This window comes from Primulina eburnea, chromosome 8, assembly GCF_022965805.1.
Source record: "Primulina eburnea isolate SZY01 chromosome 8, ASM2296580v1, whole genome shotgun sequence".
Classification (NCBI taxonomy): Eukaryota; Viridiplantae; Streptophyta; class Magnoliopsida; order Lamiales; family Gesneriaceae; genus Primulina; species Primulina eburnea.
Genome location: NC_133108.1, coordinates 31,317,161 through 31,331,475, shown reverse-complemented (window position 1 = coordinate 31,331,475; position 14,315 = coordinate 31,317,161). Strand labels below are relative to the sequence as shown.

General features: G+C 38.6%; 1 protein-coding gene across 1 annotated transcript; it reads right to left on the bottom strand.

Annotated features, from left to right (window-relative positions):
- Nucleotides 1-13,345: 13,345 nt before the first annotated feature.
- On the bottom strand, nt 13,346-13,975 carry LOC140839152 (uncharacterized). The gene has a single exon (XM_073205786.1). The coding sequence runs from the start codon at nt 13,973-13,975 to the stop codon at nt 13,346-13,348; it is 630 nt and encodes a 209-aa protein (XP_073061887.1).
- Nucleotides 13,976-14,315: the final 340 nt, after the last annotated feature.

Genomic DNA, 14,315 nt, shown 5'->3' with positions numbered 1-14,315 from the left:
TGGAATCAACTCATAAACTCCTTTATAAGCTTCATGTTTGATCTCCATCAAACTATAGTCGCCAAATTCCAACTCCTTGAAATTTGACTATCTCAACGAGAACACAGAATCCGATACTTGTGTGACCCTCAATGGTTCAGGGATACAGCTAGCCATGGGTTCACATTTCCATGTGATTCAGAATAAAATTTATTCTTATTCAGGTTTACCCTAGTTAACCTCATTCTTTTCATCAACTCTTTGATCAAGAATATCAGAACACATTTCTGATTGCACCCATCGGATCATGGTAAGAACGTCTAGTAGCATCGCCCCATGATCCCCTAGGTATCACTGATAGTGCCTGGAAGAACCTTTAGTCATGGTTAGCGTACAGTACGGTCCCTTTAACACATATATCCCGATCAAATATGCAACTATTGGTATATCGAGAGTTGCATATGAATTTGATAACGATGCGATTTATTCTTTGAGTACTAATACTGGCATGATATGTGTACTAGGAAAACACCTTTCCCTAAAGCACATTTCTTGCTCTGGCCAAAGAGTCCTTGCACTATTAACTCATCAGATCACATAGGATATCTTCACCTGTAGGCGAAAGGTGAATCTCCGACTATAATGCATTTGCTCCTACATATTTTGAAACTACACCCAACCTCGCCACCTGATGACCCTCGATGGAGTCGGTAAACAAATCAAAGTGCATGTTAGTACGTATAGCCCCTACATTGTCCCAGGTCAAAGGACTAATGGTGTACAATCATAACTGCGGACTATTCCACTCGATAAGTGAGAACTAGTTGGATAGTTCGAGGGAGGGTTGTTCAGTGCATCATCATATGATCACTCATCTTTGTGAACGGACATCTCCATGCCCTTGCCAATGAAACATGGCGTTTACACCACAAATGCTAGTCTCAAGCTCGAGCGACCTTTATCCTTGATTTAGGCGACTGATTCGACTAGGAACTTGTTTATAATATACGGTACACTTCCTAATGAGTTTCATGATCTTAAGTTGCAATGCAGACCTCATGGTACCTAGGACTTTATCTATGCAGCTTGCATGGGTGTACAGATAAACTATAATGTCATAATCGAATAAAATCATAAAATATTATTAAAATAAATATTGTTTTGCATTAGACTCAATAAAAACCCTAGACACATGTTGGCTTGCCGAGCACCTACTCTAACAAATTTATGGTATATTTATATGGCATTTCGAAAATGGCAACTTTAAAGGTGTTTTTATGCGTCGAGTCATTTTTTAAACCGACAATCAATTTTGACAAAAATAGGGACTTTTTGGAGGCTCGATTAATATTGTCAAAAAGCATCATAAAAAATATTTTAATTATCATCTAATGGGCCTAATGGGTCTCTTATACTAGGTTATTGGGCCTAGCTTACTACACAAGTAATTATATAAAATTAAAAGATTTCAAAACCCTAATCCTACTGCACAAACACATGTACAACTCACACAAAAGCACTAGGAATCTCCATCAGCATACAAACACACACATCACATGAGTTTTGAGGAGCATCACGTGAATAGTGAAGAAATTCAGCAAGGTTCCTTTGATAAGAGTAAGCTGAGCTTCCTTCAGTTTGCTACTCGTACTAGAGACCGGTCGTATTGCAAATCGTTTTTCTTGCGTAAAATACACAAAAACATGCCTTAATCTCCCTTCACTCATCTTTCACACCATATTATATGTTTTGATACATGATTGCCTGAAAAACATGATACACTTTGTATATTTTTGTTTTTATTACATAACATTAACAAAACTAGAGTTTTCATTTTTAAAACTCTCGCTTACGATGCACAAAGGCGCTGCCATGGTAGGGTTACTAGAAGGAATTTTTTTCCACGTGTTAAAGGGTTCTTAGGTGCATTTTAAGCGCTGAACAAGATATGGTAACATGATGCACGAAAATCGGGTTTCTAGAGTCCTAGGGTTTTGAACTTGAGTTCTAGGGGGGAACATTTATGGGCTGCTATTTGGGTTGTGTTCAAGGGTCCTAGGGTGGTCTAGTCATGTTCCTATACGGGCTGTGCAAGGTTGGAAGGGGAGGTGGAAGGCTGCTAGTCGTTTGGGGTCGCATAGGGCTTGAAGGGCACGGGTTGGAGGGCTGGTCATGTAAGGGATATAGAGGCTGGTCCAGGAGTGTCCTAAGGATTTGGTATAGGTCCTAGTACGGCTAGTAAGGGTCTGGACTTGGTGGTTAAGGGCTGGAGTCGAGGCACATATCGGTTGATCAAGCTAGGGTTCGAATGAAATAGTGCAGATTTTCAGTGGCTGTTCTAAGCTTATGAAAGGGATTTAAATGGCTTGATTTTGGTTGTATAAGGTATTTTTAGGTGTTAATAAGATATGATTCAAGTTTGGCAAATTTTGGTTAGGTTTCAAGTCGATTCGGGTTAAAACCGAGACATACGACTAAAATATTAAAAAGAATTTGGAAAGTAGTCGAAGAACGTAAGTTTACGTCTAAGAAATATGTGTATTTTAAGGCGTTATGTTAAGCTTGGATGTATTTGGGTAATCGTTTAAGGTCTAAGGATAAATTAGGAAAGTTAGGGTTTCAGGGGCAAAACGGTCATTGTACACCTGTAAAATGTTAGACGTCTTGATAGGGCCCTGAATACTGTAATGAATGTTAAAATGTTTATTTTAAATTTTTATGGAATTTTATGATGAAACATTAATGCTAAAATACGTATTGCATGCTTGGTTTAAAAGAAATATATATATGCATGAATTTTTATAAATGATGAAAATAGTGAAAGGTTGAAGGAGGTGACTTAATTGTGACATAAAAGGATGTGATTGGGGATATAATGAGGGAAAAGGCTCCAGAGGGAGCCCGTTTATAGGAGAAGGCCCAGAGGGAGCCCGAAGATTGTATTTCCATCGAAAGGATAGGATGATATGTAAGGTCAATGCTCAGTTGACCGGTGTCTCTGATGTCTCTGTCGCTTGGTACCATGGTTATATGTATGTGGATCTATCGGCCTAGAGCTGAAACGAAGACACGATAAACGATCTGAATTCAATAAATGGAAAACGTATATGTATATGATGAAATGATATGTTTATGATGAAAGATTTAAAATTGTGCATATTCATTAAAAGCTATTTTTAGTAAAAGTATTTTTATTGATGCATTTGATCGTATATGTAACGTCCAAAAAAAAAAAAAAGTCAACCTATGTAAACCACATGTATGCAAATGATTTAATTTGCTTAATTGTTTTATTTAATTAATTTTAAATGCTTACTTGATGTATATTATATGATTGAAGGTCTAATTGCATGATTAAATTATTAGATTGCATGGTTTCATGAGAATTGAAGATTTTATCCGAATATTCGATAATAGACTGGGAAAAGAAGACCGGGGACGACCAAGATAAAATATTTTTTTTCAATAAATATTTTCAAGGCTTATTAATATGATTAAATGTGATGAATTTTTTCTAAAAATAATAGAATCTAAATTATTTTATGAGGAAATAGTAGAGTCCAAATTTTTTAATTCAGGAAGCCGATTTGGGCAAAAGAGAAACTTTTAAAGAACCAAAAATATTATTATTGAAAACTAATTTTTTATAAACTTTTATTTTTCAATTAAATATGTGTTATTGAGCCTAATTTACCTAAGATTAGTAGGCTCAATTGCTCTTAAATTCAAAGGCCCAAAACTCAAGCTCATTAACATGCAAATTTTAAATCTATAAAATAGAAACCTAGGGTCTTCCTAAGCCTTTGTAACGTCCAAAACCAACCTACGTAAACCACATGCATGCAAATGAATTAATTTACATAACTATTTTATTTTATTGATTTTAAATTCTTACTTGATGCATATTATATGATTAAGGATATGATTGCATGATTATATGACCTGATTTCATGAAATTGTAGACTTTTTCCGTATATTCGATAATAGGCTGGGGAAAGGAGATCGGGGAAGACGGAGATAATAAATATTTTTCATTACATATTTTCAAGGCTTCCTAATATGATTAAATGATTAATTTTTTCTAAAAACGTTAGGGTTTAAATTATTATACGAGACAAGCTCGATTTTATCCGAGAAGCCGATTTTGGGCAAACAAGGGACTTTCAAAATACCAAATGCATTATTTTTTTAAACTAAATTTTATAAACTTTTATTTTTCAAATAAGTAAGTGTTATTAGGCACAATTTAATCAATTTGATTAGGCCCAATTTCCCCTACACTTGAAGGCCCAAAACCTAAGCTCATTAGCATGAAAATTAAAAACTATAAAATAAAAAACCTAGGTATTCTCTAAACCTTGCAGCTGAACACAACACACACACAACAACAATAAATTTCAAAAATAGGAGAGGAGGAAAAACAAGGAGTCTTCGTCATCTGTTCGATCTTCTTCGCGCCCTTTGCTGACGATCGTATATTCGAGCGTTTTAAAATGTAAAGGCACTTTTTCTAAACCTTTTGACGCATCATTCAGTCCATAATATGCATTTTTGGTTTATTTTGTATGAAAATATAGGTGATTGAATTGTGTAACGTTTTGACGATTATTTTTAAATTTTTGAATTTTTCACGTATATATGAGCGTGTTATGATTTCCAATGATTACACTGCCAACATAGGATGTTTAATTGATGGAACATGAAAAAATTAAATGGAAACGAGGGCTGTACTAGAGCTAGAAGGGTTGTGAACGAGGGAGGCTAGAATCCAAGGGTTTCTTTAAGGAAGAAGGCTCGGCTTGGTCCATGGCTGCATGCGGCTCGGCCAGGGCTTGGGGAGATGCCGTGATGGGTGCGGTTAAGTGATAGGAAGAGTCCTAGCCATGTACAGCCGGTAGGAGAAGAGCCCACGCGTGCAAGGACTCTTTTCATGCACGCGTGGGGGCGGCTCCTGCAGGAAGGGTTTGTGGCTTGGTTGGGTAGGTCTAGGCTGGTCCAGTAGGGTCTATGGAGGATGGTCGGGGGTCGGGTCAGGGGATGGTGCAGGGTGCATTGACCGTAGCATGAGAGAACAGCGCGACGCTAGTTCTTGTGCGCAGCAGCTTCGGGCGCAAACTGGGGGGCTCATGCGTGGTCTAGGAGGGTTCAGTAGGGTCCCTAGGTGGGCTGGTCAGGTGGTGTTATGAGTTGGCTCGACCATGGTTCGAGAAAAACTCAAGATCGCTCGAGGGAAGTGGCTTAGGATCGAGTTAGGGTAAGGGAAAAGCAAAAAATTCGAACCGTGGGTCCACAAGGACGGTTCATGGCTCACGAGGGTATCTTAGGAAATAACAAGGTCTATGTTTAAAATCTGGGAGGAAAATATTAAATTTTGAATTAATTCGGGTATTACACGCTCCACGAATTCGTAAATAGGAAATTAAATTGAAATCCTCGAATTTATGTCTAATAAAATATTTAAAAATTAAATTTAAGCTTAAATAATTATTTGGGATTGTCTAGAGTCAATAAAAGTAAGAAAAAGTAAAAATCCAGAAAATTTAAGTCTAGGGGCAAAACGGTCATTTTACACTTGGGTCGTACAACAGGGCTTGGCAGTGTCCTGAAGGATCATAACGCATGATAAATGAATAAAATGATGATTTTGATGAAAATATGATATTTTATGATTTATGGTAAAGCTGTGCAATTTTTACTGTTAGATTGCAATTTTTAGAAAGGCATGATATTTTATATTTTAAAAAGGAAAAAAGAAAAAATAAAAATATTTTGAGGGATGTGAATTGACTGTGGCAAATGATATAGGGGATATGTGGGGGATCCGTTTTAAGAAGAAATGGTAAACTTACAATTTTATGGGAATGTCGTGAGGGACAAGGCCCTAGAGGGAGCCCGACGATTGTATTTCCATGGGGTACCTAGTGCCCATCCCCATGCGCTACTGGTGAGCTAAGACTGATCAGTCGATCAGAGGACCAAAGGCTAGTCACTTTCAAGGATGAAACTTCACCAAAAATGATAAATGATGCAAAGCTTTACGAATTTATGATTTTACGATATATGGTTTATTTATGCTTAAAATTATTTTAAATAAAAGTATGATTTTAATGCATGTGATTATATATGTATTAATTTCTACTCATGTTTAGAACATGCTGAGTCATTAGACTCACTAGGTTTGAATGCTGCAGGTGATGATGTCATTGAAAGAGGCACTGACGCTTGGGTTGATCGAGTACGGCAGTACATGTTAGAGTAGGTGGACGTCGAGCCAAGTGTTGGCCGAGTGTTCACAATGAAACTCTATGTATAAACAATCTTTATTTTAATAATATTTGAAATTATTGTTTTGGCACTTCTTTATCTGTATACTCATGCTAGTTGCATAGATAAAGTTCTTGAATATACAAATAGTAGAAAGAATATGAGATGCTCAGATGATGAGTATCATGAAACTCATATTTGCAATATTGTATATTCTAAACAGTTTCTAGTCGATTCAGCCGCCGCTAAGAAGGATATAGGCCGCTCGAGTTCGAGACTAGTATCTGCGATGTGAGTACCATGTTTCATTGGTAGGGGACATTGTGATTTCCGAGCATGCAGATAGGTGCTTCTTGTAGAGTGCAATGAACAACCCTCCATAAAGGACTTTCCAAGTGGTTCTCACTTATCGAGTGGAAACGTCCTAATTTATGGTTGTACACCATTAGTCCTTATGACCTGGGACAACATTGAGACTCTATATGCTAGCATTGCACTTTGACTTGTTTACCGACTCTAATGGGGTCATCAGGTGGCAAGGTTGGGTGCTTTGTCGAAACATATAGGAGTCGATGCATTGTAGTCAAGGATTCACCGCTTACCTCCGGGTATGGATATCCTATGTGATCTCATGTGTATGTAGTATGAAATCTCTGATCAGAGTATGGTGGTAATTATGAAAGGGGTTTCATAGATTACACCATCGATGCAACTACGACATGACACATATTATCGATTCATTGACAACTCTCGATATACCAATGGTTGTCGAATCGGTCGGGATATGTGAGTTGAAGGGACCGTACTGTACGCTAACCATAATTGAATGGTTCTTGCAGGCACTATCATGTAAGCGATGCTGCTAGGCGTTTAACATGATTGGTTGGGTACTATCAGACTTGATTTCCGACGTTCTTGTTATCAAGGAGTTGATAAGTAAGAATGGAGCAATTAGAGTATGCTCGTATAAGGACATGTTTAGTTCGAATCACATGGAGATGTGAACCCACGGCTAGTTGTATCAATGAACCATTGAGGGTCACACAAGTGCTAACTTTCTAGATCCCGTTGAGAAGTAAAATAGTTCAATATGTTGAACGGCTTATAAAGGAGTTTATAAGCGAAAGGAAAAATAGAAGTATGACTTCTATAAGGAGAATGTAAATTTCAATTTGAGGAAGTGTCCCTAAATTAAAAACTGGCCAAACTAATAATGTATTTGAAAATTGTGATTTTCATAAACATTATTATGGACTAAATTAAACTAATTCAAGTTTTGAATTAATTAAACACTAGTGGGCCTAGTAAAGTCCACATAATTAAATTAATTCAAGTGTTGAATTAATTAAACAATATTGGGCTTTGTAGAGCCCAATTAGAAATAATTAATAAACTAGTAGCTTGAGTAAAATGAAGTAATGGTTAAATTGTTTCAAATGGGTTTGAGGCATTTAAATAAAAGTCCATGGGCCTTGTAATTGTTACAAGCCCAAATAGAATTGCATGCTTGGGAGGTGAAGAGTTGAAGGGAACTTTTTCAGTAATCTATGCATGACATGCACATACTTGCTTTTACTTTTCTCAATACCAAGAAAAACTCTCCCCTTCTCTCCAAGATGAGATGGCCGAAATTTTGATAGCAATTCCTCCAATTTTTCTTCTTCATTTTTTGAGGAAATATTATTCTTCTCAATGAAAAATGCTCTAATTTATCTAGTGCAAAATTAGAGTGGTTCTACTTTGTTAGTGGTGGACCTAATTTTGAAGGAAGGAGCCTTTTGAGCAAGGAATGGTGTTAGAAGCTTGTAGATAGTCTACCTTCAAGAGCCAAGTTTTTTACAACTTGGTTGGAGCAAAAAAACCATCAATCCTTGTGATTGATAGGTAATTTTCTAAAACTCCATATGTACGACATATTTTGGTGTTTTTGTATTTGCTACACACTAGTACACGAGGCTCTCGTTTTTTGCTTTGAAAAACCATTTTAAAACTTCCGTTGCGCATTTCGGGCACCTTAATCGATCCTCATTCAAGTGGTATCAGAGCTAAGGATACTATTTTGTGTCGCATATACATAATATTATATTGAGGGCAATTTCTAACCGCATGAAATGAATTTTTGCAACAAAAATCAATGCCTAGAAAAGGGGTTTTTCGGGCAGCATGTTGCTGCCCATTTCGGGCCGCTCGGGCAGCCCTTCTGGGCAGCATGGGCAGCCCGAGGGGCTGCCCGAACCCCTCTATTAAAAATAAAAAAAAATTTTGTTGGCCGGAATCCGGCGACAAAGCTCCGGCGACGACGATGACGACTAGGGTTTCCAAAAGTGTTTTGGATTATCAAAGTGTCATGGGCCTTGATGTTGTTGGGCCATTAGATGACTAACATATTTGTGAAATTTAAATGGGCCACAATGTTTTTGGTGAAAAATTATTTTTTGGTTCATTAAGTTTAAATTTACAAAAGTTGCAAATATTTTCTCATGAAATAAATAATTGAAGTTGGACTTTAATTATTTATAGTAAATGGTGATTTACAAGAAAATCGGTTATAAATAAATTAATTAGAAAGTACACAAAGGTGTTTGTATACTTTGTTAATTTAGTTTATAATTATGGCGGTTAGTGATTGGTTCAAGATATATAATATTGGATCAATTAATTATTGTGATAATTAATTGATGGTGTATGATATGTGATATTATGCATAAACGATGATCAAAAGTCCAAGCCCAATTTTCTAGGTGTATGCTAGGATATTTTGTGTTGAATGATTGTAATAATTATCAAATTTAAAGTGGGCTTGGTTTATGGCCCGTTCCCACCCCATGAGATGTATCCCTATTTGCCATGGATATTTATTTGTAAATATTAGTATAGTGGAAGATCAAGATTGGAAGATGGTGGCCTTGATGATTATGAAAATCAAAGACATGTAAATATTGGAAGGCTAATGTAATAGTTGCATTTGCATCCCATGCATTTCCTAGGATTGGACCTAGGCCCGTGTTTAGCTTACACGGGCCATTAGTATTGGGGCGATTGATCATCCTTGTTTTGTTTACTGTTTATAATATATGCATGATATGTTATAAATAATGAGTATGTGTGTTATTATTATGATAATAACAAATTTGCATGAATCAGACAAACATACGATCAAACATGGCGATCTTTTAAATAAAATTAATGATGAGACCTTTCAAAATTAAAAACCCTCATTTTGAATAAGATTCAAAATTAATATCAAGCCCGAAAAGGGGAATTATAAAGTTATTTTTAATTTACATGTCTTCCATTTACAATGGGTGCATGATGAACGCTACCCGTGCTCGGGGCTCGGCTCATATTATTGGGGGGCCCTGGGTGCGGAAAGCTGTGACATCCATTGACATGGTGATGTGAACTACGTGGAACTTCCATGATTTCGGCTCATATTATTGAGGGAACTCATGGCGACCGTCCATTAGGGTTCAACATCGATGGGTAAGTCTTGACACGTAAAGATGAACGACGTCATATTATTGGGTACTAATCAAACGTGAGACAAAAGTTTACGTAGAGGGTTGCATGGAAATGCAATTGGAAACTACCTTCTAGGAATTGTGATTGGCTGATATTATTCGGGATCATAATTCGCTAATTGGACCTTACGTACCTACTGAGGAAAGGAGTTTTCTGTTTTCACTAGAGGGTAGTGAAAGATGTCAAAACAGTGGGAGTAAAAACTTATAAAGTAAAAATCCATACTTTATATCTTTCTAAATATTTTAAAATAGTCATTAACATTTATCTGTTTATTTTTCAATACTTTTTGACAATGTCTTCGATTTGCAATCCGCTATCTTTAATACTCGACAAACACGTATTAACCAGACCTAATTACCTCAATTGGCTAAGAAATCTGAAAATCGTCTTGGATTCGGAAAGAATAGCATATACACTTACTGAGTTGCCCCCTGTTGAGGCTCCGACTGACTGCACTATTGAGAAATTGCAAACTTACAAGGAATTGTGTGACCATGACTTGAAAAGCCAAGTGTTATATGCAGGCTTCTATGAATGATGAGAAGTCGATTCTTTATGTGGGCTCTTCATCTGGTACGAAGACTGGTCAACGTGGGAAGGGAAAGAAGCGTTCTTTCCAACGTCCCAAGAAGAACATGCCCTTGAAGAGGCAATCTCCGAGACCCACTGTGGCAGCCATACCGGTGAAGGCTAACAAGACTGCTGATGTATGTCACCACTGCAAGAAGCCTGGACATTGGAGGCGTAATTGCAGGGAATATCTTGCCCAAAAGAGTTCTGGAAACGATATGTTCTATATTGAATAAAACATTTCAATTAACTCTACTTCTTGGGTATTGGATACCGGTTGTGACTAACATCTCTGTAATGAGTTACAGGTGATGGGAAGAAGTAGAAGGCTTAGGGAAGATGAGACCTTCTTGAGGGTGGGCAATGGAGCAAAAGTTGCTGCCAAGACCATAAGAGATGTTTACTTGCTTTTGAACAATGATTTTAAGTTAATTTTAAGAGATATTTTGTTTGTACCTGATTTGGTGAAAAACATTGTTTCCATTTCTATGCTAGATAAAGATGGATATTCTTGTTTATTTAGCAAAGGTATTTGCAACCTTTACAAGAATGAATGTTGGTACTGGAGAACTTGAAAATGATCTCTGTAACTTAAAATTGAAAGATATTCCACTAAACAATGTCCAAGCTATAACAATAACTAACAAACGAAAACAAGATACTCTAAATTCGGCACAATTGGCATGCTCGATTAGGACATATTTTCCCTAAGAAGGATGAACAATCTATTGTGAGTGGGCATGTTTGATATGTCTGATATTAATGCTCTCACGACTAGTGAATCTTGTCTAAAGGAAAGATGACCAAAATTCCCTTTAAGGGCCATGTGGAGCGAGCCAAAGGGTTATTGGATTTGATCTATACCGATGTGTGCGGTCCGCTTAGCATCACCACTGAGCATGGTCATGCCTACTTCATCACCTTTACCGATGACTTTTCGAGGTATGGGTATGTGTATTTGATGAAATACAAGTCTGAAGCCTTTGAAAGGTTCAAAGAATTCAGAAGTGAAGTAGAGAAACAGTTGGGACGAAACATCAAGACACTTCGAGGATCGAGGTGGTGAGTACATGAGTGCCGAGTTCCAAGAGTATCTTAGGGAGAATGGGATTCTCTCGCAGTGGACTCCGCCCGCTACACCGCAGTTGAATGGTGTTTCGGAGTGTCGTAACCGGACTTTGATGGATATGGATCGGTCTATGATGGGTTTCACGGAGTTGCCGCCATCCTTTTGGGGATATGCGCTTGAGACAGCGGCACTGTTGTTGAACAATGTCCATTCAAAGGCAGTTGACAAGAAACCATATGAGATATGGATGGGTAAGCCTCCCAAATATTCTTATCTTAGAATATGGGGGTGCCCTGCTTATGTGAAGCAGGTAGTGAGAGATAAATTGGATAGTCGATCCATTTTATGTTACTTTGTGGGATATCCAAAGAATTCAGTTGGATACTATTTCCATCATCCCCAAGAAACAAAGGTGTTTGTTTCTAGGAATGTGACCTTTTTGGAGGTCCATAAATATCGCTGGAGCATTCGTTAGTCCAAACGACATCACCAAGACTGGTAATGCCCATATCTGGTCCTGAAAGCTTTCTTACGAACATCTGCATCTTTTACCTTCAGCTGATGATATCCAGATCGTATATCTATCTTAGAGAACATTGTGGCTACCTGCAATTGATCAAATAATTCATCGATCCTTGGTATTGGGTATTTATTCTTGATCGTTACTTTGTTTAGTTCTCGGTAAACGATACACAGTCTCAAGCACCAATCCTTATTCTTTACAAAGAGCACTAGTGCGCCCCATGGTTAGAAACTAGGGCGAATAAATTCTTTGTCAAAAACCTCCTGAATCTGCTTTTTGAGCTCTAACATCTCAGCTGGAGCTAAACGGTACGGTACCTTTGAGATTGGCACGGTGCCTGGCACAAGGTCAATGGAAAACTCCACCTCGCTTTCTGGTGGAAGGCCTTTGACGTCGTCTGGAAAGACGTCAGGAAAATCTCTGACTACTGGTACATCAGATATTGACGGAGTGAGTACGTCAGGCGCTGAAACAATGCTGGCAAAGAAAGCCTGACAAACCTTATGAATAATTCTTCGTGCCTGCATGCAAAAGATCATGCGAGGGAAACTCCTCCATCTATCCGGCTGAAAGAGAAACTGCTCCATGCCCAACGGCCTTACCAACACTGATCTTTTCTGGAAACCAATAAGAACTCTGTTCTTCATCAGCCAGTCCATTCTCAAGATAATATCAAATTCTAGTATCGGAAACACTAGGTGGTCTTGCAATTCAAGATCAATGTCTCTGACCCCGATATTAGCTGATAATTATTCCCTTGATAGGACTGTCACTGAATAGCTCACGTCAAGTCCAATAAACTTGACGTCCAGATGTTTAGCGAAAGTTTCCGAAATAAAAGAGTGAGTGGCTCTGAAATCTATCAAGGCCTTTGTGGCTACTCTCTTTATGAAAATGTTTCCTGAGAGATGTTAGCACAACACACAAAACTTATATTCCCAAAATACTAATCTTAACCTCATGCAAAGTAGAAAACTTCGATCCCAAGTCACCAAAATATTAACTAGGACATTATTAATCCCAATTAAAATATGAAGCACGCGTAGCAAAAATAATACGGTGCTGAATTAAATTAGTTACCAGTCAACAAGGTCATGTCTGGGTTCGCCTCCTCTGCCTGCATGGCGAACACTCTACCCTGGGTCGGCTGCCTCCAATGTGAACACTCCTTCAACATATGATCGTTGGCTCCGCATTTGAAGCACTTGTCCGATCCCCATAAGCATTGTCCCGGATGCTGGCGGTGGCACTTTGGGCACACTGGGAACTCATCGGGCTTCTGTGGAGCCTTCTGCTGAGGGATAGGACCCTCGCCCTTCGGCGGTCACTAGAATGGCCTCTTGCTAACCCTGGAAGGGCCTCTTAAGCTGGGGTCGCTGCTACTGCTGCGGAGGTACCTGATAGGGCCTTTTGCCCTACCTATCGATCTCAATGTCTCTCTGGTACTGTTCTGCTGCCAAGGCTCTCGACACTGCAATTGCATAGGTAGTAGGACCAGCAACTCTCACATCACGACGCAAGATCGGCCGCAAACCATCCATAAAATGCCTCAGCTTCTCCCGGGCATCATTAGCAATTAGGGGCACAAAGTGACACCCCTTCTCAAACTTTCTGACGAATTCTGCAACGCTGCTATCTCCCTGACACAACGTCATGAACTCCCTGGTCAGTCTGGATCGTACTTCCTCAGTGAAGGACTTGGAGTAGAAGATCTCCTTAAAACCGTCCCAATAAAGGGTCTGCAAATTCACCGTTACAAAACCGCTCTCCCACCACAATCTCGCGTCACCTGTGAATAGAAAGGTGGCACATTTGACCCTGTCTGCGTCCTGCAGCTCCATAAATGCAAAAATGACTTCAATGGACTTAATCCACCCTTCAGCTAACATCGGGTCAGTAGTCTCCGAGAACTCTTTAGGATCCATCCTCTTAAACCTTTCATAGACTGCCATTGGTTTGGGCCTCGCCCCTGTGTCTACTGCAATCTGGTTCCCCTCAAACTGTGCAAAGAATTGAGTCATTCCTGCAAGCATCTGAACCTGCATATCTGGCGGGGGACGAGGAGGAGTGGCCCTCTCCCCATCCTAAGGTTCTCTGTCCTCATCGCCTGCTCCATGCACAATCCTATGTCTAGGAGGCATACTATTCCAAAATTTACCCAACACGTAAACCCAACATGCATAAACATAATATCAATATCATAAGATCACGCAATTTGAATTTAAATATGCACATGCTGAAATTATGACTTAATGCTTAATACTTGAAAGAATTAAAAACTTTAAAACTTACAGATTTGAGATGTGACTTTGTGAGCTACTTTCAACTAGCAGTAGGCATAACCCTTTACAAGGACACCGCTCTGATACCAAATGTAACGTACCG